At 36.5% G+C, this 25,953-nt stretch overlaps 1 protein-coding gene across 1 annotated transcript in view; it reads right to left on the bottom strand.

Annotated features, from left to right (window-relative positions):
* ARHGAP15 (Rho GTPase activating protein 15) overlaps nucleotides 1-25,953 on the bottom strand; it is a 602,381-nt gene that overhangs the window by 476,426 nt on the left and 100,002 nt on the right. The window contains exons 5-6 of the mRNA XM_082689352.1: nucleotides 22,469-22,556; nucleotides 1,238-1,327 (exon numbers count right to left, since the gene is read on the bottom strand). Coding sequence (XP_082545478.1) covers nucleotides 1,238-1,327; nucleotides 22,469-22,556 — 178 coding nt within the window. The remainder of the gene's footprint in view (nucleotides 1-1,237; nucleotides 1,328-22,468; nucleotides 22,557-25,953) is intronic.

Genomic DNA, 25,953 nt, shown 5'->3' with positions numbered 1-25,953 from the left:
GAATAACAAAAAGAATAAGAAATTGGGAGTCAGGCTGTATCACTAGTTCACAATTCCTCTCTTCAAAACAAAATTTATTTTTCTTTTCTCAATTCTGTAAATTCAGATTCTAATCACTTTAGGCTGATTTTAGTCCTTTGATTTCTAGACAAGTATGTTTAGTTTTCTTTCTTTTTTATTTTTTCTTATATCTTTCTCTCTTTTGGTAAAAAGAAATAAATCTTCAGCACATAGAAGATGAATGCCTGAATAAAATAAGAGTAGAACCAGAAAAATAATTTATTCTAGTAATGTTAACGTGGGTTTACTTTATTTGGTAGACCTGGGTTAGCATCTGAGAAATGCAGAATTTGGAAACCAGTTTTTTTCTCTACAGTGAGAGTTCAGGAAATGTCACCTTACACTTCTGTAAGACCCAATATATTAATTTCACTGATGAATTTAAGAATGGAATAGACCTTTCTTCACGAACAAAAATGGTCTTAGAAGGCATTTAATATAGTAATTATAATAATAATGTTCCTGGCTACTAAATGATATAAATTCTAAAATATACCTAGAAAATTATTAGTTACTTTGGAAATACAAAAGTAAGTTAAATCTTACATAAAGATAGAAAAAGATAAACCTCCATAATTTAAAGTCATTAATTGCCAAAGGGATCTTAGTAACATCATATATAAAATATTCAGTTTTCTCATTTCCTTTCTTTCAAGGATCTCATCTGGTTCTTTTCATTCAATGTAACATGATTGAAATTATTAACCATAGTTATTTTTTCCCCAAAATTAAATTTTGCAATACAAAAATATCCAATTTCTATAGCTGTTCAGCCCTTTCCATCCCCTAAGTTACATGGGTGAATGTAATGTATGACTACGGGTAAGAATGGAAATGGATGCCAAAAGTTTATATCTGAAAGTTCTACAATAAATATATATAAGTCAAACACCCTAGGTCTGAACCCCAAACAGCTATCAAATACAATGCAACATTCAATGACTTTCACTGTAGAATTAATCAAGATACAACATATATTTTCTATTTAGATAGCAACCAGTAACCAAGAAAAAGCCACAAAACAAACTAAAATTCAACAAAGAGGTGAAATCAGTTTTTCACAGTGACCTTCAAACAACTAGTTCATGCACATGAAACCATCACAACAAGGAAGTATATGTTGGGAGCTCAGATTTAGAAGTAATAAGAGTAAATTTAATATATGTAACATTCTTACCTGAAAGACATTCTTTCTGCTTGACTTTTCCTTGGCCCATTCAATGTGTGCTCCACCCAAATCTACACTTTCTGGTTTGTGCCCAGTTTTCTGTAAACAAAATTGAAATAAGAATAAAAAGTATACACCATTGATGATGCCTATCAGGAGAAGCAAAAGTTTATTGAGTTAGCAGCTATACATACTTATAGTATAAAGCCTTTCTCTTTCTTTTTCTTTTTTTTTTCAGTTTCAAAGAGATATCTGCACCCTCATGATAACTGTGGCATTATATACAACAGTCAAGACACACAGCAACAACCTAAGTGTTGACAGAGGAATGGATAAAGAAAATGACATGTAGGGGGGCGCCTGGGTGGCTCAGTGTGTTAAGCCGCTGCCTTCGGCTCAGGTCATGATCTCAGGGTCCTGGGATCGAGTCCCGCATCGGGCTCTCTGCTCAGCAGGGAGCCTGCTTCCCTTCCTCTCTCTCTGCCTGCCTCTCTGCCTACTTGTGATCTCTCTCTGTCAAATAAATAAATAAAATCTTTAAAAAAAAAAAAAGAAAAGAAAATGACATGTAGATAAAAACATAGATACAGATATAAATATCAATCCACATGGAAAAATTATTCAGTCATTAAAAAGAAGGAAATCCTGCTATCCATGACAATATGGACGAAGCTTAAGGGTGTTAATGCTAAGGGAAGTCGGTCAGACAGAAAAAGATAAATACTGCATGATCTTACTTATATGTGGAATCTAAAAAAGGCAAACTCCTAGAAACAGAGAGTGGTTACCAGGGACTGGGGACATAAGGAGATGTTGGTTAAAGGTACAAACTTTTAGGGTGAGACTGGCTGGCTCAGTCTGTTAAGCATCCGACTCTTGGTTTCAGCTAAGGTCATGATCACGTGGTTGTGGAATGGAGCCCCACATTGGACGTCACACTCAGCACGGAATCTGCTTGAGATTTTCTCTCTCCCTCTGCCTCTGCCCCTCCTCCCACTCATGCTATCTCTTTCTCAAAATAAATAAGATCTTTAAAAAAAGAGGTACAAACATTTAGTTTGAAAATGAGTACATTCTCAAGGTCAGTTGCACAGCATGGTAACTATAGTTAACACTGTACTGTATCATTGAAAGTTGCCAGAGGAGTAGATTTTAAACATTCTCATCGCACACACACACACACACACACACACACACGCACACAGAGGTAACTATGTGATGTAGTAGATGTGTAAACGAATATTAACACGGTAATCATTTCACAGTACATACATACATCAAGTCATCACTCAGTACACCTTAAACTTCTATAATGTTCTCATGTATATCTCCATAAGCCTGAAAAAAAGCTGCCAAATTTAATAAATATTTATTAGATGCCAACTGTGCACCATTTAGAAGTTCCTTTTTCGAACATCAAAGACTACACATGTATGCATATATTTTTATTCAATACATTTAATTTAGACCAAATGGATTATAGCATGTGCTTCCTTTTGCATGACACAATGTGGATATGACCTAAAGCTTCAGTATTTCATGATAATTAATTAATGGGAGCATTATCTATATTTTTTTCTTCATATTCTATTTTATTTTTTAAAAGATTTCTATTTATTTATTTGAGAGAGAGAGAGAGAAAGCATAAGCAGGGAGAGGGAAAAGCAGGCTACGTGCCAAACAGGGATCCCAGGACTCTGGGATCATGACCTGAGCCAAAGGCAGAGGCTTCACTGACTGAGCCACCCAGGCGGCCCGCTTCTTCATTTTAATTTGATTCAAATGTATCATATTTATATAACTTTAAATTTGAAGAACTCAATACATTAAACAAAAGCTCGCTTGTTTGAGAAATTTCTTTATTTTCAAAGAAAGTAATGCCCTGTTTCAAAGACTCCAACTGTTTTCAGATGTTCTGAGCAACTCTCATTTTCTCTATAAATTCAGTATTTTTCTCAAACAATTTTCCACTGAACAATTTAAAATTTTAGTATAAGAAGCTTATAATATTTAGACAATATTTTAACAATAAACTTTATTTTTTTTTTAAGATTTTATTTATTTATTTGACAGAGAGAGATCACAAGTAGGCAGAGAGGCAGGCAGAGAGAATGGAAGGGAAGCAGGCTCCCTGCTGAGCAGAGAGCCCGATGCGGGACTCGATCCCAGGACCCTGAGATCATGACCTGAGCCGAAGGCAGTGGCTTAATCCTGAGCCACCCAGGCGCCCCTAAACTTTACTTTAAAACATGAAATTACGGGGGTTCCTTGTGGCTCATTTGGTTAGGTGAACTGACCCTTGATTTCCGGTCGTGATCTTGGGGTCATGGGATCGAGCACCACATTGGTCTCCTCACTCAGTGGGGAGTCTTTTGGGGAATCTCTTTCTCCCTCTGCCCCTGCCTTCCATTACCTCCCTCTTTCTCAAATAAATAAGTAAATCTTTAAAAAACAAATAAATAAAACAATAAATTATGGAGGAACGGCAAAGGTGTTATAAGAAATCTGTTCACAATTGTTGACTCATAGCCAGTATAGCCAATTCAATCTGTTTAACAGAAATAGACTTTTTTTTTTCCTGAAAGGCCAGAAAAATGGTGGATTTACAGTAAATTGTGAGGTTCGTTTTTTTGTTTTTTGGGTTTTTTTTTGTTGTTGTTGTTTTTGGTTTTGTTTTTTGGATTTTTGTTGTTGTTGTTCTTGTTGTTTTTTGGCAACTCAATAAAATTTTCTTAAGAAGGGAAACATTGTAGAAACCAAGCATAACTTCTTTCAGGATAAATTCAGCTGGCAGGACAGTCATGGATAGCATATCTTTTCTCTGTTATCTGGTAGTAATCTCATGAGAAGCCAATCAAGACGAGGATGCCTCTTCCAGATGCTTCCGTCAGTGAAATATTTTTACAGTTTTACCCATTCTCTGCCCCCCAGATGATCACTATTGTGGAAGATCTCAAAGCATGGTAATGATGTTCATTGTTGAATGATTTATGATGTAGAAAAATTAGAACACCCTACTTCTTCTTCCCATTAATTAGATTATGGGATACTCAGAATAACAGAAATAATCATTAAAAGTATATAACAAAAGAGATTATTTTCCCCGTATAATGCAGTCAGGGAAAAAAGATGGAATTATTTTCTAGAAGAAATACTTTTAATGTGCCAAGCACTTTTCTGTTTACAACTAGCAACTCACTTAATTCTTTTAACACTGTATGAGGTAAATAATATTATTATCATCATGGTATAGGTAATAATATGTTAGAGTAATTAGGCATACTTTCCCCAGGTAACACAGGTAGAAAAGGAGGAGCCCAGATTAAAAGAGCGCAGTGTCACTCCAGGGTCTGCTCCTAACCACTATGCAGTCCTTGAGAATTTAATATACACTGTGATCACATGCATGTTAAAACATGTAACATTTTGGGAAAGAGATGATTTTCTTATTAGGCATACTGGTCTTGTTTTTGTCCTTCTCTGTTAAACTCGATCTTCCCATTGGGCCTTTACACCACCTGTTTACCTGGAAAACCTCCCAGTCTTCACATGGTTGACTCCTTCTTATCCATCAGGTCCCAGATAAATGTCACCTTGTCAGAGGTCTTCTCTGACTGTCTTATAGAAAAGAGAGCTGTCTTCTAGCTTACTCTTTCTCTATTTCACTACTTGTTTTAATTTCAACACAGCCTTCTTCCTAACTGAAATTAACATTTATATTTTTATATGCTGTCTGTTTTTCTCCCACTAAAATTAAGCTCCCTGAGCTGGGGCCTGGTTTGCCTTTTCCTCCACTATCTTTCCCAATGTATGGAACAGTGCCTGGCACAGAGTTGTTGTTCAATGAATATTTGCTGGATTCATAAATGAAGGAAAAATACCAAAATGAAACTAGCTTTTGTGCTTTGGAAGGAAGGTTTGGGCATCTAAAAATTCCCCATGTTGTAACAATTAAGATTTATATTTGGTTTAATTCTTAAGCAGTCTTTGATTCAATATGGAAAAATGAAAAACAGTTTAATGGACTCATGTGGATTGAACCCAGTATTTCACAGAATCATTCAATAGACATTAACTGCACAATTACTACATGTCAATGTGTTAGCCACTGTGCTGGGCACTGGGACTCCAGAGGTAAGGAAGATACTCACTCTTCCTTTCAGAATCCTATACCAGCTTCAGACTCTATGTAATTTTCAGTAGGCTTTTTCTTTATGGGGAAAAAGCAATCTAAGCTTTTCCAGAGTTCTCACCATCCAGCTCTACCACACTCTTCACATCAGCGTCATACACTAAATCCCATGGCTTTGGTTCTGGCTTGGATTTATCTCAATCTGAACTCTGCCCATCATTCAGTCACCTCCCATGACCCTGACCTTGACTCATGCACTCTCCATAAACCCACTGCTTCCCCTTCTCTCCATTTCATTAGTCTTCATTCTCCTTCTCATCTAGCAAATCCCATGTTCTGAGTTTTCATCACTCCCACCCCGTTATGTTTGCTTTTGAAGTGATTGGAATCACCAGGCCTTGTATGCACCCCTCTGGGCCCTTACTGGTTTCACTTCCTTCCATAAACACACCTATGTCCCCAACTCACCAACTACTTCAATGCTCCCCCATTTCTCAGTCTCTTGCTCTCCCCCATGCAATGAGACACTCCACTCTTTCATCCACTTTTCCTTCTTCTATCATTTTCCTCATATCCCCTAATTCTGGCGTAATAACTTTTGACTACTCAGAGAAGTAACATTACAAATAATGGCCACTTTCTTCTGCTGGGTTTTTAACTCTACTTAGGAAAAAAAAAAAAACAATGAAACAAACAAACAAATAAAAACATGGTAAAAAAAAACACTTAACATATCCATGAAATCATTGCCAACACCAATGTCATCAACACTTAGCAAACTTTTTTGTGTGTTCCTAGTCACTTTCTGTTCTTCCTCATAACACCTCTCTTCCAAGCTTCACCACATTCCAGCAGCCCATCAAATGGCATGCTCCTAATTTGCAGTGTTCATACAACCCTTGAGCTGGAACATTCACCATTCTTCCCAATTTCAGAGTCCTGTCATCAAAATGAACTAACGTACAAACACAAACTTTAATAAATCCCTCTCTGTCATGCTTTCTGAAGCTTTGTATCTATTTCTTTTTTACTCCTTACAATAGTCTTGTGCAGTTGTTACCATCGCCTTCAACTTACAATGTGGAGAAACTCAAGCAGGGGGTGGTTAAGTGGTTACATAAGTGGTTACACAAGCTCATGCACTTAATGTGTGCCTGAGCAGAGATAGGAATTCACTGTCCTCCAACTCCAAGTCCCAAGTTCTTGATCATAACCTAATACATGACCTCCTCTCCTCTCCATACCCAACCTTTTCTCCTACTAGGTCACATGATGAGAATTAACGTTTTCTATCCCTTCCTTGTAAGTGTCATAATTTCCCATATTCTGTTCTGGCTCCTGGAAGTTTGGATCTGAGTCTGTGATTTGGGTCCACCTGTCTAATGAACTCCCATGCCTGGCATGACACTGGCATCTATGAACATCAAAATCTCCTGGCCCATTGTTGCCATACAGTGCATGATCCACTTCCAAAGCATGTCCTTTTCTGCCTCAGAGGAAGAGATGTTCCTCCTTCAGCCCATGGCTTTTCTGCTAAGTTCCTAATTCTATCCAATCCTGTTCCTCATTTTCTAAGTTGTCCCTTTTCTCCTACAATTTTAACCTCTCTCTCCCAAACAGATTATATCCTTTAGCCCACAGCTATGCTCATGTCACTCTTGTTCAAAAAAATACATAAATATATGCAAGCATCAACCCTACAACCTTGCTTGTTCTCAATCTCACCAATTTATTTTCCATGATTGCCAGGATTCTTGAGTTTTCTGCAGTACATTCTCTGCTTGCTCATGTTTTATTCTCTTTTCAACCCACTGCAGGCTTTTACTCCCTTCCTTATCCGATCTAAAAAATGTTTTAACCATGAAAGTCAACAAAAACAATCTGATGCCTTCCCTCCCATCATCCTTCTACTTGAACTCTGAACTATTAGATTCTGTTCCTTTTCCTTAAAATCTGCCCCTCAGCTATGGAGACATTTTCTTTCTTAATTTTTATTTCACCTTTTATACTGTCCCTTCTCTGTTTCTTTCACTGACTTCTCTTCCTCTTCCCACTTCTTAAGTGTTGGTAATCTCTGGTTTACTGTTCCAGGTCATTATTTCTTATAGTTTATTCCTTCTTATGGGTTTCGTCTTGCTTCTGATCTGATCCATCACCTGTAACTTGTTGACACCTTAATTTTTCCTCTGGCCTCCAGCTCCTACTAATGAGTCAAACTGCGTTTTCTTTTATTTGTTTTGTTTTGTTTTGTTTAGATTTTATTTATTTATTTTACAGAAAGATCACAAGTAAGCAGAGAGGCAGGCAGAGAGAGAGGGGGAAGCAGGCTCCCCGCTGAGCATAGAGTCCCATGTGGGGCTCGATCCCAGAACCCTGAGATCACGACCCAAGCCGAAGGCAGAGGCCTAACCCACTGAGCCACCCAGGCGCCCCCAAACTGTGCTTCCTAAGTAACCACCATTAAGATGTAGCACAGACACCTCAGTGAAATCACTGTCTTACACTTGCCCCCTTTTTTCTATTGCTTGTCATGCTTAACCATCCCTTGATCCACTTCACCTTTTCTTCTTCTCTTTCCTTTACTGTTTACAAGAGAACAAGCAATGCGGAGCCTGAATTCCAGAACGAGCTCCATTTTCTTCATCTCATGACTGCAGCCTCGTTGAAGCTCTTATTTTCTCTCATCTGGATTCTCTCACTGTTCCCTCTGGGACCACACAAAACGATTTCATTTTATGCTCTACATTTTGACTTTTTTCTCTAAAACACAAATCTTACCATATTTCTTATGGAAAACTTATTACCGGCAGGATAACGTACAAATCTCTCAGTAAACTATACAGGCTCTTTTCCATCACTCTCCAACCATCCTTATGAGTTCCCTCCATCCCCATTCTTCTACAACCAACCATGCTAAATTCATGGCAGTTCCCATATGCACCACACTCTCCCAATTCTATGCATTGGATGCACCCTTTTCATCTGGAACACATTCATTTTTCTTTGTCCCACTCCAGCTCGTTTTGATGATATAATTCCAAAATAATCTCCATGAGGTGTTCCTTTAATCTCTCCTCCCCACCATCTCCCCTATTCTAAAATCCATTTTGTTACAATTCTTTTTGTTATCCAATAGAGAATTACAGTGGAAAACTTACATTCTTTACAAAATAAATAAAACATCTCAGGATAATAGTTTACAAAATGAGATAATTTTTAAAAATGCAATTTAATAGTTAATAAAATTAAAACACAATATCCCCATTCATATTGATCTTTAATAGGAAATGACCTGAAGTCACAATCGGAGCAAATGATTGGATTTGGGATCAGATGTATACCAGAAAAAGTTAAAGTGATTTGAGTAAAATTCAAGTAAATAAATATATCAGCTTCAAGAAGAGAAAACTAAGATATATCAGAGAAGACTATGTAAAAACGATCCTGCTCAGTAGTTCATTGTTACAAAACTAAAGCAGAGAGATCTAGGCTTGAAGAACAATGCCAAGGACTCAGACTTATTAGAAGGAAAATTTTTCAGAATTTAAACATTGTTAAACATTGGAACAAGTTTTTCAGAAAAGTTGTTGAATTTATTTGGAAGACAGTCAAGATTTTATTCAAGAAGTCTGAAATTAAAGAATCCTTTAATAGAAAACATATTTCTGATTCTACAGCTATAAAACACAAGAAAAAGTCTGCTAATGAACTACATGATGCCAATGGATCATATTGTACATCATTATAAAAATATACTTTTTAAAAATTGACTAAATTTGGATTTAAATCTAAGAGTGTACTTATCATATCTCTTCCGGGGTAAACTTAAAATATAAATGACTGGCTTGAAAATACTTAAATAGAATTATTTAGAAAGTTACTGCTTCTGGACAATAAAAAATAAAAACCTGTTTGTTGGGGGCAATGTAAAGCCATTAAAAACTGATCCTGAGTCTTGTCCACTTCTGATTTTTATTATTCTTTTAGTTTATCTTTACTATTCTCCAATAATATTTGACAAGGTATCCTTTCTGTATTTTTCCAGAGAAAAATTAGGTTAAAACTTAGAGTAAAACTTTAGATTAAACCTTAGGATTACGTTTTTCATTTTTTATGGGAAATTTGAGACTCTTTAACACACATTAAGAAAATAAGAACGGCCAGATTCTCTTTTGCTTGATGGCATTTTCCATGAGGAAGATTGGGCATATGCATAGGTAACAAATCGCTGGACCACTCATTATCTTACCTTTATCATTAGATGGGGTTACAAAAAAACAAAACAAAACAAGTCTCGGATTTGATGAAGCAGGTTATTAGCTACCATTTTTTATTTTGGATTAATTGCTATTCCAGAATATAGACTCAGATTGTCCTTATCAGTTTGAAACATAAAACACAAAATCTGTTTAGGGGAATTAACTTTTATCACATAACTGGTTTTGATTCTGGAAAATCATTCATGGAGGAGGATAAAACTCACTTATAAATTCTCATTTGGGCAAAATGATTTAGGAAAGAGTGCTGAATGGATACCTGATCTTATTAATGTCTAAAGTATGGCCGCTGTCAACACAGAAGACGATACTTGGATTGTAAGATGTGGGTTTTATGTATATGAATATAAATGATGTTAATAATAACTGAAATTGTTTCTACAGTGAAATTTCTCAGTATATACAAGACCAAATCAAACTGAGATTTTCAGAAAAGCAAACCTTTGTTGGAGACTTTGGGCACTAGAATGTTGTAGGCTTGGTTTTTTTTGTTTGTTTTTTGAGGAAAAAGTATCCTTTCCCTTTCAAGAAATGAACAGATATATTGCATTCCATTCTGAATCCAAATCTTGCCAGAATAAATACAATAGTTTCTATTTAGGCTACTTTTGTTGTATGCTGATACTGTCTCCATTTGCATTACATTATTATTTATTATTTTTTTATTTTATTATTTATTATTTTATTACTTTTGCAAGGTGACTAGCTTGGACACATTTTCGATGCCTTGGGTGTTCCCTCAGTCCTTACCTAGACCCTCACCCTGTCAGTCTACCACAGCTGTCCCTGCACATAACCAACCTGCTTGAACCCATTTGGTCCCACTTCCTGAGGATGGTCAGTCACCTTTCTGGAATTTGAGGCCCTCCCTCCTGGTTGCCAGAGTGCAGACGGGCTTTTGGGTCCTCATCTATTTTCAGATTTGTATAAATTACCAGTTTATAGGGTATAGAATCTGGCTTTCTGAGCAGCCATCCAAGAGTGTGCCCAGGATTCATCTGATATAGGCAGTGAAGACTCTGGGCGGTGAAACAAAAAGAAACAGGAAATGAGAAGAAACATAACTCTCCTCCATCTCTCCTTCTCTCCCACAGACTGCCTCATGCTTTCTTCAAACAGCCTACCTGCAGCTTCCTTCTAAGTCAAGTGCTGCAGCTGCCTAGTGATTCTCTGTGTCTCTTTGAGGTTCACTGGAGAGTAGCAGCTTGCTTGATGACACAGCTTCTCCACTATTCCCCCATCATTTCCTGCCTCACTTCAGTGTGCCTCACTCTCTAAATCATGTATTCATGCCTTCAAAAAAAAAAAAAAAAAAAAAGGATGGGCACGAAATTCAGGCCTTGCTCTCTAGAGAACCTGGGCTGAGATCACTGATCCTTGTGGCAGAGATGAGTAGTGCTACACCACCATGTGTGTTGTCAAAGGGAAGCAGCTCACTAGCCAGGGCCTCCATCTTTTCCCAGTCCCCCTTGCAACAACACGTGGCCATATTACCCGCTGTCTTCACTGCACTGATAGCAAAAACGATGTGAATCACTTCCGGGTTTATGGCTTTAAGGAGCATACAGACCTTCTCATGTTCTCTCTACCTTTCTCTCATCTGCCACAGGGAGTCTGCGGACCCAAAAGATGAGAGAAGCACCACATGGCAGAAAACTGACCAGGAATACCTGTTTTGGACAGTGGTATGAGTAAGAAATCAGGTTCTGCAGAAATTTTGGATTGTATTTGGACAGAAGGAAGTGTTTCCCTACCTGAAGGGAAGGCAGGGATTTTAAGTACAATGCCAGTAAGTGGCAATTTGAACATCTGTATCCGATTCTATTGGGTTCCAGTGACTTCTCTCTTAGCCACTATACTCTATTGCTCCATGGAGTAATAAAATCAATAATAACAAATGTCATTGGTATTTATCATTGCTGTGTGCCAGGCATGCCGTATCAGTATTCTCACATAATCTCACAATAAACTGTCTGAGGTAAGGACGCCTATTAAACTCACACTGCAATTGAAATATTCAAGGACTATAGGAACAAATAAAATGTGAACCTGATAGGGCACTTGGGTGGCTCAGTTAGTTAAGCATCTGCCTTCAGCTCAGGTCATGATCCCAGGACCCTGGGATCAAGCCCAGCATCTAACCCAACATCAAGCTCTGTGCTCAGTGGGGAGTCAGCTTCTCCCTCGCTCTTGTTTGGGCTGTCTCTCTCTCTCTCTCATAAATAAATAAATAAATAAATAAATAAATAAATAAAATCGTAAAAAAATTAAAATAAAATGGGAACCTGGGATTCTCAACCCAGGTGATCTGATTTATTCTACCTGATACGGTATACTGCCTCCCAGAGCATTTCACCTCAGTAGTGAACCGTTAAGAAAGACCAAATACATATATTCAGTTAATCCCAAAATGCACTGTGAAGTAAAAGTCTATTTTATCTTGGAGAAATGCAAACTCTAAATCAGATACATTACATTGACCAAAATGATAAACCACAGAGAGTCAAACTTCATAATTAAAATAGTTTTCTGAGAGAGCCTAAGGTGAGGTTTATTGGACAGTAAGCTTTTATCCATTTATAAAGCATCCTATCAATTTCATAGATTTTTGTGGTTATTAAAAATTATGTAAGATACAGAATTTATTGTGGTTAATGGCTAAATCTTGAGAGAATTATAACCAGAGTACATGGCTTCATTTATAGTAATATTGATTACTTGATTTCATTTTTTTCCTTACAATGTTTATGCTAATAAAACACTAGAATTCAATTTCTTTTCTTTCTTTCTTTCTTCCCATCTCTACCCATCATCCTCTAGGTCTTGGACTATTATTTTTTTCTAATTTTTAAAGGTCCAATGAGGCCATATGACAGTACAGCCTGTGGCAATGCTAAAAACTGTCCCGATGTTAACCATGCTGACTTTGCCAGAGCACTATCATTAGGAGAATTAAAAGATTAAGCAGAAATTTAAGATGCCTTCATTAGGCTAAGTTTGGTAGATCTATTGTTTGCCCTCCAATGTTTATGATCTTTTTGAGCAGGGATCCAAATAAGGGCTCAATACTCACTTTACAAAGATAAAATAATTCCATATTCATTTTGCACAGAATACTCAATAATTCATGAATAGCTTTCTGATTGAAACTATTTTCATCTTTTTGCTAAATCACATCATTTTACTCCTATAAATAAGTCCATTTTGTTATTAAAGCCATACTACAGTAAATGAACATTAGATGTATTACATTATTTAATTAATGCTTGTGTTCATTATTTGCATTAGAAGTAAACAATATTAAAAAAGTAAACAAACTATTTTAATGAGGCCTTTTATCTTACTCTTTTTTGCTTTCAAGGTTATGGCTGAATGAGTGGTTTGAAAAGGTTAATAGTTTATTAAATGTCTTGGGAAAGTTTTCTGTTATCAAAAGGAAAATATGCCAGTGTTGGCCTCTGAATAAAAATTATCAGTACAATGTGAAGAGAAAAAAAATAAAGGTAGCACCCTCCCCCCAAAAAAGAGTTACACAAGCAATGAGTAGGGTCCATACTGAACATACTGGTTTCAGAACCATACAATTTGAGGGAGAAATATTGCCTAAAATGTTTATAATGGTTTTGAATTTATGTCAGACTAAGTTTATGTTAACTAGGATTCATGAGCAGTGTGGGATAAATATAACAGAAATAGCTAACTGACGAGTGTAAGTTCCACTAAGTCTGAATTTTGATGGATGTGGAGACAAGAGAAATTTCTTAAACCACAAATAAACTTTCCATAGTGTGTTTATTTTAGTAGGTATGACACCAAACATATATTCTGGAATCACATGAAAACAAGTCCAGACTTGCTACTGGCTCCCACTGATGTGCTACTAGGCTCATGTTCTCTCAGATGGATTGGTTGCTTTCTTTGCACTAGGATGTCTTCAGAGAAAACCCTATTGTAAATGGTCAAGGACATATGAGAATATTAAAGTATTTTCTGAGTGAGAAGATGACCTGTGATTCACTAAGTGCATTGGGCCATACTGATGACAACTTAGCAGTTTTGCTATTTTCTTTGTCAATAAGAGCACAGGCTTCATGGCTCTCTTTTGTTTCACCAGACTTGTAGAAAATGTCTCCCAGACAATTTAAGAAGTCCTTTCTTTTTTGTGTTAAAAGTAGAAAAAGATATATATATCTTAATTCCTCAAAACTGTCTCTGAAAACTCCGAATCTGCCCTAATTTGACGATAGTTGGTATTGCTTGCAGAGGGCTCCAGGGTGCTTACAGAATGTAATTATGCCTGCTCACAATCCTGTTCAAGTTCTTTCCTAAGGTGTTTCCACATGGACTTTCTACCCAAACTAGAGTGCCTGCTTCCCTCATCTTATCTTGAGGCAACCTTTCACTGATAGGTACATTCACCTACCAGTGAAAGGTTGCCACAATATATGTTGAAGAGCAACAAGGCAACTCATAGAAGAGATGCAAAATATTTTGGATGAAGGACATGTACCCTAAGCCTTAGGGAACTTCCAAGAATCATTTTCAAGACCAATGATTAGCACATAGTGCATGGGACAAGGCAAGATTTCAATACATATCTGTATAATAAATAAAAGATTTAATTTCCTACATTTTATCATTGGTTACTCCCTTGTTTCTACACAAAATGTCCTTTTCATCCCATTTCTGCCTCAAAATCCTATTCATCCTTCAAAAACATGCTCAACTGTCACTTCCTTGACATATATTTAGAATCTTTTCCAACTGGAAACAATCTCTCTTTTCTGAGTTACTATAGAACTAACTCAAGCCTCTGTTCATACCATTTTGGAGCAACTGTCAATGTCTACTTTTTCACCACAATTACTGGATTATGGGCATACTTTTTGTTTCTAGACCCTCAAAGGAAAGATCTAAGTCTGATTCATTTTTGTATGTTTCATAACACCTAGCCTAGTGGCTAAAACATCAAGGATGCTCAGTGATTTTGCAGAATGAACAAGTGGAGAGACATATAGGTTGAGCATCACTTGGAAAAAGAGTTTCTCTGGGGAAGGATTAATTGTGACTAGATCTATGGTTCCACACCATATATATAATCACTTTAGTCAAGTATTGTTATAATAAACCTACTTTTGATTCTGTCTCCTCTATCAGAAGACAAGCACCTTAAAAGCAAGGATCATAAATTATTCATCTGATATCTCTAGGGTTTAAAAACACATTTTGTGATACCTGTTAAGAATTGTTAATTATTTATAGAATAAATAAATGAATGAGTGCCCTAAGTTACATGGCTTCTCTCCCATAAGGCAATCTATCATTTTTTAAACCAAGAATGCATATTTGTCACATACCATGGCTAGAGTCAGGTTCCAGTCCATATCAAGCAGAAGATCTAAAATCACACAGCCCAGCAGGTACCAAGGTGGCAGATTGTACTGGAAAGTGCTGGAGCTGATTGAAATACTTCAGTGACACTAAAATAGACAGGTGTACCTGAGACATGCTTAGGGTGTGAGTCCAGGCCTCAGAGGAGAAAACAAACTCTTATTTCTTTAGGACTTCTTTAAGCAGATAAAGCAAATATGATGTAGCTGCCTTTGGAGGCAAAACTTGTTTTTCTTGGGCTAAATGAGATGAAGCCATGATCCTAGAACAATCAACCTCCTCTCTTGCCTTTTTTCATGGTAGGCCTAGTCCTTTGAAGACATGTAACACCTGGGTCATACTTCTGTTCAGTACATATTTATTAAAAAAACAGCTATGATAGATTATTCTAGGGTGAAGATATTTGGAGAATACTGGCTTGTCTTCTTAAAGATTTGCCCCTGGTAGCAAATCCCAGTCCTTGGCACACTTCTCAAGCTATTTTTTTTTTTTTTAATCTTATCTTCCAACCAAACTAAAAAAAAAACCTCTTTTCTCTTTTTAGCACACAGACCTTGCCCATTCTCAGTTTCATGTCATCGTTCATATTTTTTAATTCACTGGAATTCCCTGCCCATAAATCTCCACATATTGAAATTATAACCATCCTTCAAGGCCCAATTCAAATCTTTCACAGATGTGAGCTCTCCCTCCTTTAAATCTCAGAAAAACTCTTTTATGTTTCTTATTTCATCTCACCCTATTTTTTGGCAAAGATGCTATAAAGCAAAGACTATATCTTGATTATATCTCTATGCCTTATATGTAGCCCTAATGAGCAAGCTGTTCATTGTAGGATTTCAATACATATTCTTATGAAGTCTTTTCCTACCAAGGCTTATATAAATAGCACAAACTTGATTAACCAAATGCATATTTAAATGAAAGTGAGGTAGATTGTAAATGAGAAACTATGCTATTTAGATCAACTCTCCACTGAAAATAATGAAAAATGCTGAAAAAAATATTTCTTTTTAAAATTACCTTAAAAATATTGAAAGCCTATGAGATAGTGGGACCTGCTAGGGTAAATATTTTTGGGAAATGGGAATCTGAACCCAGAGAGGAAAGCTGAATATCAAATCAACATAATTGCTCTTTGCCTGAGGACATTTGTTTATACTATACAATTGAATTTTGGTCAATTGACTTCACAGAATAATGGAAAAGGGGCTGCCTGAGGTCTTATGAAAGAATAAAAGAGAACCAATATTGAACTTGTTCTCTTTCTATAAGTCATGGGATTATAAAGAAAACTGCCTTTGTAGATGAGCAAAGTGAGAGATGAGAAAAAAATAAAAAGGAAAACTGGAGGATAATTCTGTCTCTGAAAAGTTGTATATGCTCCTATTATGTATACACAATTTGAGAATTTTAAACTGATAACTTAGATGAGCTAATCAATTACCAAGAGTGTGACCCTCAAAGAAAAATGCAAAATATTCTGCAGTAGGACATATTTATCCTAGGCCTAAATGATTAGCACACAGTCAAAAATAACCAGACACACAAGGAAACAAAGCAACAGAGTGAGAAGCAACAGAAACAGAGTGATCCAGACTTCAGATGCTATGTCACAAGACACAGAATATAAAACAACTACAAGCTTCTCTGCTTCCCTCTCTCTCTCTCTCTCTCTGCCTGCCTCTCTGCCTACTTGTGATCTCCGTCTTTCAAATAAATAAATAAAATCTTTAAAAAAAAAACAAAACAAAACAAAATAAAAGGAATCTGGAAAATGTCTGCAGAAGACAACTATCACAAATGACACTATAAATTAAAAAAAAAGTTTTAGAAATGAAAACCACAATAATTGAAATAAGGATGTTTATCACAAAAGGAGATTGAATTAAAGAACTACAAGATATATCAAGAGAAATGGTTTGGAATGCAGTTCAGAAAGACAAAAAAAAAAAAGATTTAAAAAGAATGTAAAATGTGGACTAGACTAAGAAGACAATGTGGATTTAGCTAAAGAATTGGAAAAAAAAAAAGAGAAACTATATAAAAGAAGATTCATTTGGAAAGGTATTAGCAAAATAAGTTAATAATAAGATACTTTTCTAAAATATAGAAGTGACAGTTATAAACTATTTCAAGGCAACAATCCATAACGAAGAATAAAACTGGGAAAACAAAGGTAATTATAAATATAGTATGAGCATCCAGATAACAGTGATTGAACTAAGGTAAATTCTTGATCACAACAATAGATGACAGAAAACAGTGGAATAACATTTTTGATGTGCTGAAAGAAAGTAAGTGCCAACTCAAAATTCTGTATCCTGAAAGAATATATATATTTCCAGAATGAGGGAGAAATAGAGATACTTGAAACAAGTAAACACTGAGCTAGGTTGTTACAGGAATTTCTCAGAATATACTTCAAACAAAAGAAAAAGGCCTTACTAGAAAATGAAGAAAGAAGGAAATAGCAAAGAACATGGCAAATATTAAATCAACACTGACTCTATTTCAAACAAAAAGTACTGTTTGATGGTGTTAAAAAAAAAAGAATTACAATAGCAAACAACAATAGTATCTATGCTGAGAAGAGGATACACAGATTAAAAATATTCTAAGGTAATATTTTGGAAGAGGTTAAAGCATTTGATTAGCTTTAGGCTTTGGTAAGTATCAATGTTGTAATGCTAAGCAAGCCACTAACAAAATAGAAACAAATGACATCACTTAAACCAGTGTAAAAAAAAACATGGAAGAAAAAAAAATGAAAAGAAGAAGCATAACATATTTAAAGAAAGAGGCAAGAATAAAAGAAGCATACACTGTGTTTCCATTTATATAAATTCAAAACCAGAAGAAGTAAACTACATTTCTTAAGGGCTGTGGACACAGGTGGGAAAATAATGAACGTTATAAAATAATAACTAAAATGCCTATGTGGCAAGGAAACAAGCTGGATGATAAAGGGACAAATGGCAGGGAGTGAGATTTCTAGAAGACTGACAGAGTCTTGATTTAGGGGGTGGTTGTGTAGGAGTTTGACTAATGACTTTTAAAATATACATCTTTATTATACATTTTACTAAAAATGGTTTCAGCATTTTTTTCAATGAATATATTTCAAATATTTAAAGTCAGTTACAAATCAGTATAGGGATAAAAAATAAAAGGTGAGGAAATGAGCATCATTCTTTCTTTCGTAATCCAGGAAACCTTGGACATCGTTACACCAGTGGTTTTCAAATGCTCCTTCACACAGGAGGGCCAGCCAGTCTTAACCAAACTTTCTCGGGTCCAAGGTGAAGTGAACAAAACAGAGACAGCATATATAGACAAAGAAGGGGGGTGGTTTCTCATTTTGGTAAAGGCTAATGCATTGCATTATGAGGTTTTATTGTATCTAGATTTGGGGTTGGGATATTCTATGATGCCCTTCCTGCTAGAAAAGGACAGGTAGTAAGCGGGAGGTTACCCTTGAATGTCCTACTGTAAGGACCTATTCAGCCAGAGTGGCCCCACCTGGGTTGAACAGCCATTTTGTTGTTTATGCAGTAAAACTTAAAAACTTTAAGGAACTTACTTAAAAGCAAGTCTGGGAAACCAGTCCTAGGTAACAAAGCCCAAATATAAGGGTGGGTCAGGTCAGGTGGAGATAACAGCTCAAATGCAGGGATGAGTCAGGTCAGGTGGAGACATCTAATCAGTAGAGCACACATACTGTCTCCCTAGCTACCAAGGAGTGTGGGCCCTGCCTTTTGGGCGCCAATTCTGTCCAAGGTGATAGGCTAGTTCAAATAGCTACTATGGGGTAAATTGTAGTTCCATTGGCCACGCATGTGTGACTTAGCATAACTGTGCAGCTTTCTCTGTGCGTTACAATCTCGTTGGCCACCTGTGTGTGGCCAGGACCAACCACATGGCCTTTGCTCTATAAACGTTAGCCTGTGAGGCAGGGAGGGGTTGCCTTTTTGCAAGAGATGTCCCTGGCCTATCAGTTTGATTCTCGATGCTTGGCCCGTAAAAAAGCTTTGCTTGACCTTCGCTTTGTATCAGTCTCGTTTCTTTGACCATGGACCCAACACTACTAAAAACAAACAAGCAAAATAGAATGAGTCAGCCCTCTTTTTCATTGAATAGGTCACTGAGGACCCAAAGCCTATGATTCTCTCATTTACACACGCCAGTGAAATGATTCTGTGTCTAGTTCCGGGAGGGGGCTGCTTTTGATAGAAATCTGACTTGGGTGCAAACTGAAAGAATTTCAGTGAGAAAGAAAGAGTTAGACATGAAATGTGGGATCAGGCACATCTTGTGGCATGCTGTGTTAAATGCGAAAGTCACAGAGTAGCAGCCAGTGGAAGAGGCTGAGGGCCTCAGGAAAGCATCTATGGTCATGCAAGAGATACATCTAGAGTCCCAGATGGAAATGATGGCTTCACATTCAGAACTATTCAGTTTTTGACCCAACACTTAAGCTGCCTATGGATACATAGTTCTCTTTTTGGAGATCATATATGCTGGTATTCCTTGAATCAATGTGTTTTTCTCTTCTACACGTGTCTGCATCAGTTCAAGGACAAAATTAATATGCTGTAAAAATACGTTATAATTCTCTCATGCCCTGTATTAGATATTATAAAATATATTTATTTATTTGATAGAGTATATCAGACCATAATATTAATTTAGCACTACTACTTATTTTTTCTTTTATTAACTAATTTCATTCTCTATTGATTCTCTTGGCAGATATCAGTATCCCCATTTTACAGATGAGGATTCTGAAGCTCAAAGAAGTTGAATGACTTTGTCAGGTCCTAAGCAGCAAAACTGGAAGGAAGTCCCCTGTGGTTGAACTTCAAAGCCCTGCTCCTAGCTACTTCGCTGCTTTGTCTTACCACCGCATTAGCATTCAAAGATCATTCCTATAAAGATTAAAATGCCATTTACTCTTTAAACCACATTCTGTACTACTCAGTTTCTACTGACCCCTTGGAGGAAAGGACAGACTTCTTCCCAGAAGCACAATGAACAATACCAAGACATGTGTAAGGGGGTGCAAGAGAAATTCAGAAACTTGAGCATAAATCTCTTTCAAAATAAAACCACAGCATCTTTAATCAAGGCCTGGCAATCATCGTATCGTTTCTCTGAGACTGGAATTGGTAAATGTGGGCTATCCCACTAGGCCTTTAATACTTGGTTAGAAATGTATCCAAGAAGTTGAGGAGCACGACAATTCATGCAGGACAAACATGAATCTGTAATTCTCTTCCTCATTACCACAAAACACAGTTAGTTCCTGCCCTGAATTCACTTTGAAGATGAGTGCCTGGGAGAAACCATAAGAGCATTGAAAACGGGGCCAGAAGTAATAAATAGGGACTGCCAAAAAACATTAACGAATTTCTTCTAAAAGTAAAATCTATTGTCAATTTACAACTCTGAAGGTTGAACTGGAGGCAAGCAATTAGTGGGCTGACTTGAAAGGTTTGCCTGCGATCTAGGAAAGAGCTTTCTTTCACCTGTATAAAATTAAACAGCTGATAATTATATCTCCTGGTCCTGGGATGAGGAGATTAAAATAATAAAATAAAAATAAAGCAAATGCTTTAATTTGGAATCTAATCTCTCCCATTCTCCCAGAACATTCACATAAATGCTGCTCCAGTGGAACTCTTCACACCCAGCAGGAGGAAGATCATCTTCTCAGCAGCCACATTGGCCAGGCAAGTGACTTTTCCTCCCTTTCCTGACTCCCCTTTTATTTATCTATTTACTTATTTGTAAAGATCTTTATTTATTTATTTATTTGACAGTTCACAAGTAGGCAGAGAGGCAGACAGAGAGAGAGAGGAGGAAGCAGGCTCCCTGCTGAGCAGAGAGCCCGATGCGGGACTCGATCCCAGGACCCTGAGATCATGACCTGAGCCGAAGGTAGAGGCTTTAACCCGCTGAGCCACCCAGGCGCCCCGTGACTACCCTTTTAGAAGTCATTCAAAGGGAAGACAAAGACCTGAGTGGATGGGAGTTGTTTTGTGTCTGGCTCTTAGGGGTACTTTATTGTTCTTAAAAAGATTTTCCCAACCTTACTATAGCCCCCAAATAAAAACAAAACAAAAGGCTAGAACAAATTTCTGAGCCAGTTTAAATTAAAAATACAAAGGATTGAGATGTATTTTTAATTTATTTATAATTAGTTTACAGATTGGACCGCATCAAGACTCCAAAATCAGCAAGCCACTTGGGGATAAAGACTATTGCAATTATCAGGAACAAGCCAAACGCTACCTTTTGTTCTTCTATTTAAAAACAAACAAACATCTCCTAGCAAATGATTTTCTATTTCCTATTTAAAGAGGATTACATAGCAAACAGGACTAGTGGCTGGAAAGCAAAGAACTTGCTGTCGTTTTATTACCTGCCAAATACAAATTAGTTCATTGTGGTTAACTCCTGCCAAGTGACCCCTTTCCCTGCCGCCCATCAGGCCTATGAGGTATGGCGGGTTGGTTCCTGCCGGTGTCCTTCCGAATCAGGAGGCTGTCAGACATGCTGCCTGCCCACTGTCTCCTTCAGGGCGTGGCAGCTCTGAGCCCTGGGCAGCAAGGTTTTGAGCTTGAGGTGCCCCAGCAACTAGCTCGGAATGGCTCCTACTTCCTGTCACTGTCAAATCTCTGTGGGCTTCCTGAGGCCTTCCTCCAGGTACAACAGAGAAACCCTACAAATTTCACTTTACGTAGTAACTACAGGATACAGAAATTGTATTAGCTCCATTAGACGGAGTCAGAAATATTCAGAAAGGTTAGCTGGTTATAGTGAATGTCGCAGTTAGGCTAAGATAAAAAATCACTTGGTTAACTTAGAGTGTTTCCTCATTGGTAACACCCTGTATTAAGGTGCCATTTATAAACAGTTTATTATTATTTATTAATGTATGAAGCACTTTATAGCATGCTAGATAACAACTTAAATTCATGTATTAAAGATGCACGTACATGGTTTAATAGGATTTACGTCTTATAATATTCTTTAAAACAGCTTCCCATAGTCTCATCCGTTAAGCATTTATTACTAATGCATTTTATAACATACTTTATAATACATTATTTGAGCAAGTAGCTGCATTTAGCGATCATTTCATAAATAAGAATAAAGCATTTATAAATGGCACCTTAATTTAAAGTGTTACCTTCACATTACTAGATAGCTGCTCACCATTCGTCTCATTCTGTGATTATTCTCCAAATGCACCACTTAATAAAACAGACACTAAGTTCTATTTTCCCTTCATCTGATTAAAAGTTTATTGAGTCATTTCCTCCATCTGCTTTCAGTCGTTGGTAGCTTGGAGGCTTTAGTGTGATTTCTGATGAAACCAAACTTTTAATTCAATAATAGTTCTGTGAAGATAAGAGTAGAAACAGAACTACCTACCATGTTAGACAGAGCCTGCTGCTTAGATTCTTTGTAAAATTCAAGTTTCCGGCTAGAAAGAACAATCCAGGAAGTAGACCAGTTTTTCCTTAGGAAAAGGAAAAAAAAAGCGTTATCACTTGAAGAAATCATTCATAGATATTATATCAGCAACATTTGGAATGATTAGAGACTATTTTTAACTAGTCTTCATTAAAGTCTTTTCTTTATTAAAATCTATAGGTGGTATGGAATTTGGGTAACGATAAAGACTTTCTGTAATTTTTAAAAATCATGACATTTATAGTAAACATTTCTCATTTGGAGATCCTCACAAAATCTTTTTCAAGTTCTAAAACTCCAAATTTTGTGTATCCATGTCCCTGACTTCAGAGTCTGTTTCCACGGAAAGCCAAAAATAGCAAAGTAAAAACAGAAGTCAGAATCCCTCCCTTCATTGTTACTTCTTTTCATTGTTCCAGTATATTTCAGAATCTGAAAAACTAACCAGCTAATGTGTCATTGCCTAGTTTAAAAATATATATATATATATAAATATATATATATATATATATATGTATAAATATTTAGAGAAAGAGCAAAGGGAGAGGGAGAGAGAATTGTGAGCAGGCTGCATGGCCAGTGAGGACCCCTACTTGGGGCTGGATCTTAGGACCCTGAGATCATGACCTAAGCCAAAATCAACATTTAGCACTTAAACAACGGAGCCACCTAGGCAGCCCAATATTTTTTTCAATGTTGAACCTCACTAGAAATCAAAGATATGCAAATAAAAACAGTGAAATTATTTTTCCCTCTTTGCCAATGTAATTGGCAGGAATTAGCAGAAATAATACCAAGGGTTACTGAAAGGGTGTAGAAATGGATTCTCCCATACAATTTTGGTGAGAGAGTACATGATCACATCTTTCTGAAGTGAAGTTGGCAATATGCTTTAAAAAAAAAATCATTTAAAATGTGCTTGTCTTTTGACTAAACAAGTGCATTCCTATGAATTTAAGTTTATCCTAAAGTAGTTATCTCACAAGTTGTTAAGTCTGTGGGCACAAGAATTAAGTGCACCATTATGTCTATATTGTGCACCTAAAATATATCTCAAAAGAGTCATTGTATAAATTGCATGTAATAAATTCCTATAATGAAATAATAAGCCCTATGTTATAAAAGAATATTGATATGGGAAGATTTTAATAAAGACCGTAATACAATATGTAGTTCATCTACATAATACAATATGTAGTTCATCCTGTTCATTTGTCTAAGAAGTAATTTTTGTATATTTCACCTCTATCTCTCTCCCTATCTAAAAAAGTCCTCAAAATAACAAAAAGCTTTTCAGGCTTACAGAAGTACTCCCGAGTGCCTAGCACAGAGGAGGCACAACATACATGTTCATTGAGTCAATGACTGAACTCTAGGCATGGGGGAAAAAGAGCTGGGTGTAACAATAGTTAAATCAGGTGATTAAAAAAAATCACAGCTTCTGATTTTCCTTTCTATTTCTTGGTGTTTATCAAGTTTCCTGCATTGAACATGTATTACTTAAGCAATTATACGTGTATATTTGTGTGGGGGCACCGGGGTGGCTCAATAATTAGACATCTGCCTTTGGCTCAGGTCATGATCCCAGGTCCTGGGATCCAGCCCCGCATCAGGCTCCCTGCTCAGCGGGAAGTCCACTTCTCCCTCTGCCACTCCCTTTGTTTGTATTCCCTCTCTCGTTGTCTCTTTCTGTCAAATAAATAACAAAATAAATCTTAAAAAAAAAAAAAAAGAATGCCTTTTTGTAAGTCGCAAAACATTAAAGAGATTAATATACTCAAGTTTCTATCCATTATATCATACTGCTGCAGTTGGTTTTGGTTTAACAGTCCAAAATAACTGAATTCATCTTATAAAAGTGGTAGAAAAATGAGTTTATGGAAAGACTTTAGTCAGGTCACTAAAAACTTACACGAAAATATGTTTAAAATGACCATTGAAGATCTCTGTGTAGTTATTTCCACTTGCTTCTTAGAATTTCGGGGTTTGGTTGAAAAGACAGTTTTGATTCAGTAAAGTTAATATTTACAACAAGATTAGATTGCTCTTACATGCCCGAAGCTTTCTTCACCATGAGCTTTCCAACATACAAATATGAACATTATGTTCTTGGGCCCAATTGTCTTCTAATGAAGAGTCATTTTTTCTATCAAACAATGAAAAAGGTGGAAAAACAACAACACAGAAAACCACATAGACCTTTACCCTCTTTTCCCCTAGAGCCCATTTCTCCTTTTAGGCACCAGGAGCAGCAAAATGAATCAGAGCAACCATAGCCTTGTCTCTATGCAGGTCATAATATTAGCTGACACCAAATAGAGAAAAGAAAAACATTGGAAGGACTGCTGGTCTACACCTCTTATTTTGACAGTATGTGATCAGGGAATATGGAACACCCTCAGACTGATGGAACCCATATTTAACCTGCCTGTTATATTTCCCACTATATTTTTCATCTCCTGGCAGGGAGATACTATACCTTATTTGCTTCTAGTCTATACCAAGCCCTGGATAAATGACTCTGATTTGAATCTGTTTCAGATGTTGATCGTTTACAGAACGTATTGGCATTACTCTTCCCTTCCCTAAACTTGGAAATGGAACCGGTTAGAAATGAAGTTGCATGAAATTCAATTATCTCACAGTTCTTTGTTAGAACTTTGAACTGCTATGAAATGTTCTCTCGTAGGTGAATGTGATGAACAAGTCAAAGAGGGAAAGACCTGCAGGTCTCAGAACCTTAGTAACACGAATCGCTCTGACACTCTATTTCATTTTGAATTTATAAATTACAACGTCTCTACGGTATTAGAATAAAAGTGAAGGTTTTCCAACTTGCTTAAAACAATTCTATTTCAAAAGGAAGAAATACTGCTATCAACTTTTTAGATGTCCTAATTTCATTTCAGTTCTTTCCATTCTTTTCAAAAATAAAAATTAATATAAATTATTTTGAGTGCCTACTAAAGTTTGATTGACTAGTGGAAGTTTAAGTCCAGGGTGCCTGGTAGCTCAGTTGGTTAAGTGGCTGCCTTCTGCCCAGATCATGATCCCCGGGTCCTGGAATCGAGCCCTGCATCCGGCTCCCTGCTCAGCAGGGATTCTGCCCCTCTTTCTCTCCCTCTGCCTCTCCCCCTCTCCCCTGCTCATGTGCTTGCTCTCTCTCTCTCTCTCAAATAAATAAATAAATAAATAAATTTTAATTTTATTTATATTTTATTCTTTTATATTTATTATATATTATATATTTAATAAATATATATTTATTATTTTATATTTTTTATATTTATTTAGAAAATAAATTATTATTTTCTTTAAAGAAGGAGAACTTTAGGTCCACAAGAAAGATAATGAAGATACTAATATGTCCATTTACTATCACGGAAAATGAGGTTCCCAGAGTTTAGTTAACTTACTTCAGGCCAGTCAGATTTAGAGTCAAA

Source organism: Mustela nivalis (genome assembly GCF_964662115.1).
Source record: "Mustela nivalis genome assembly, chromosome: 11".
In the NCBI taxonomy this organism is placed as follows: Eukaryota; Metazoa; Chordata; class Mammalia; order Carnivora; family Mustelidae; genus Mustela; species Mustela nivalis.
The sequence above is the reverse complement of the archived record's forward strand: the minus strand, read 5'-3'. Positions and strand labels throughout refer to the sequence as shown.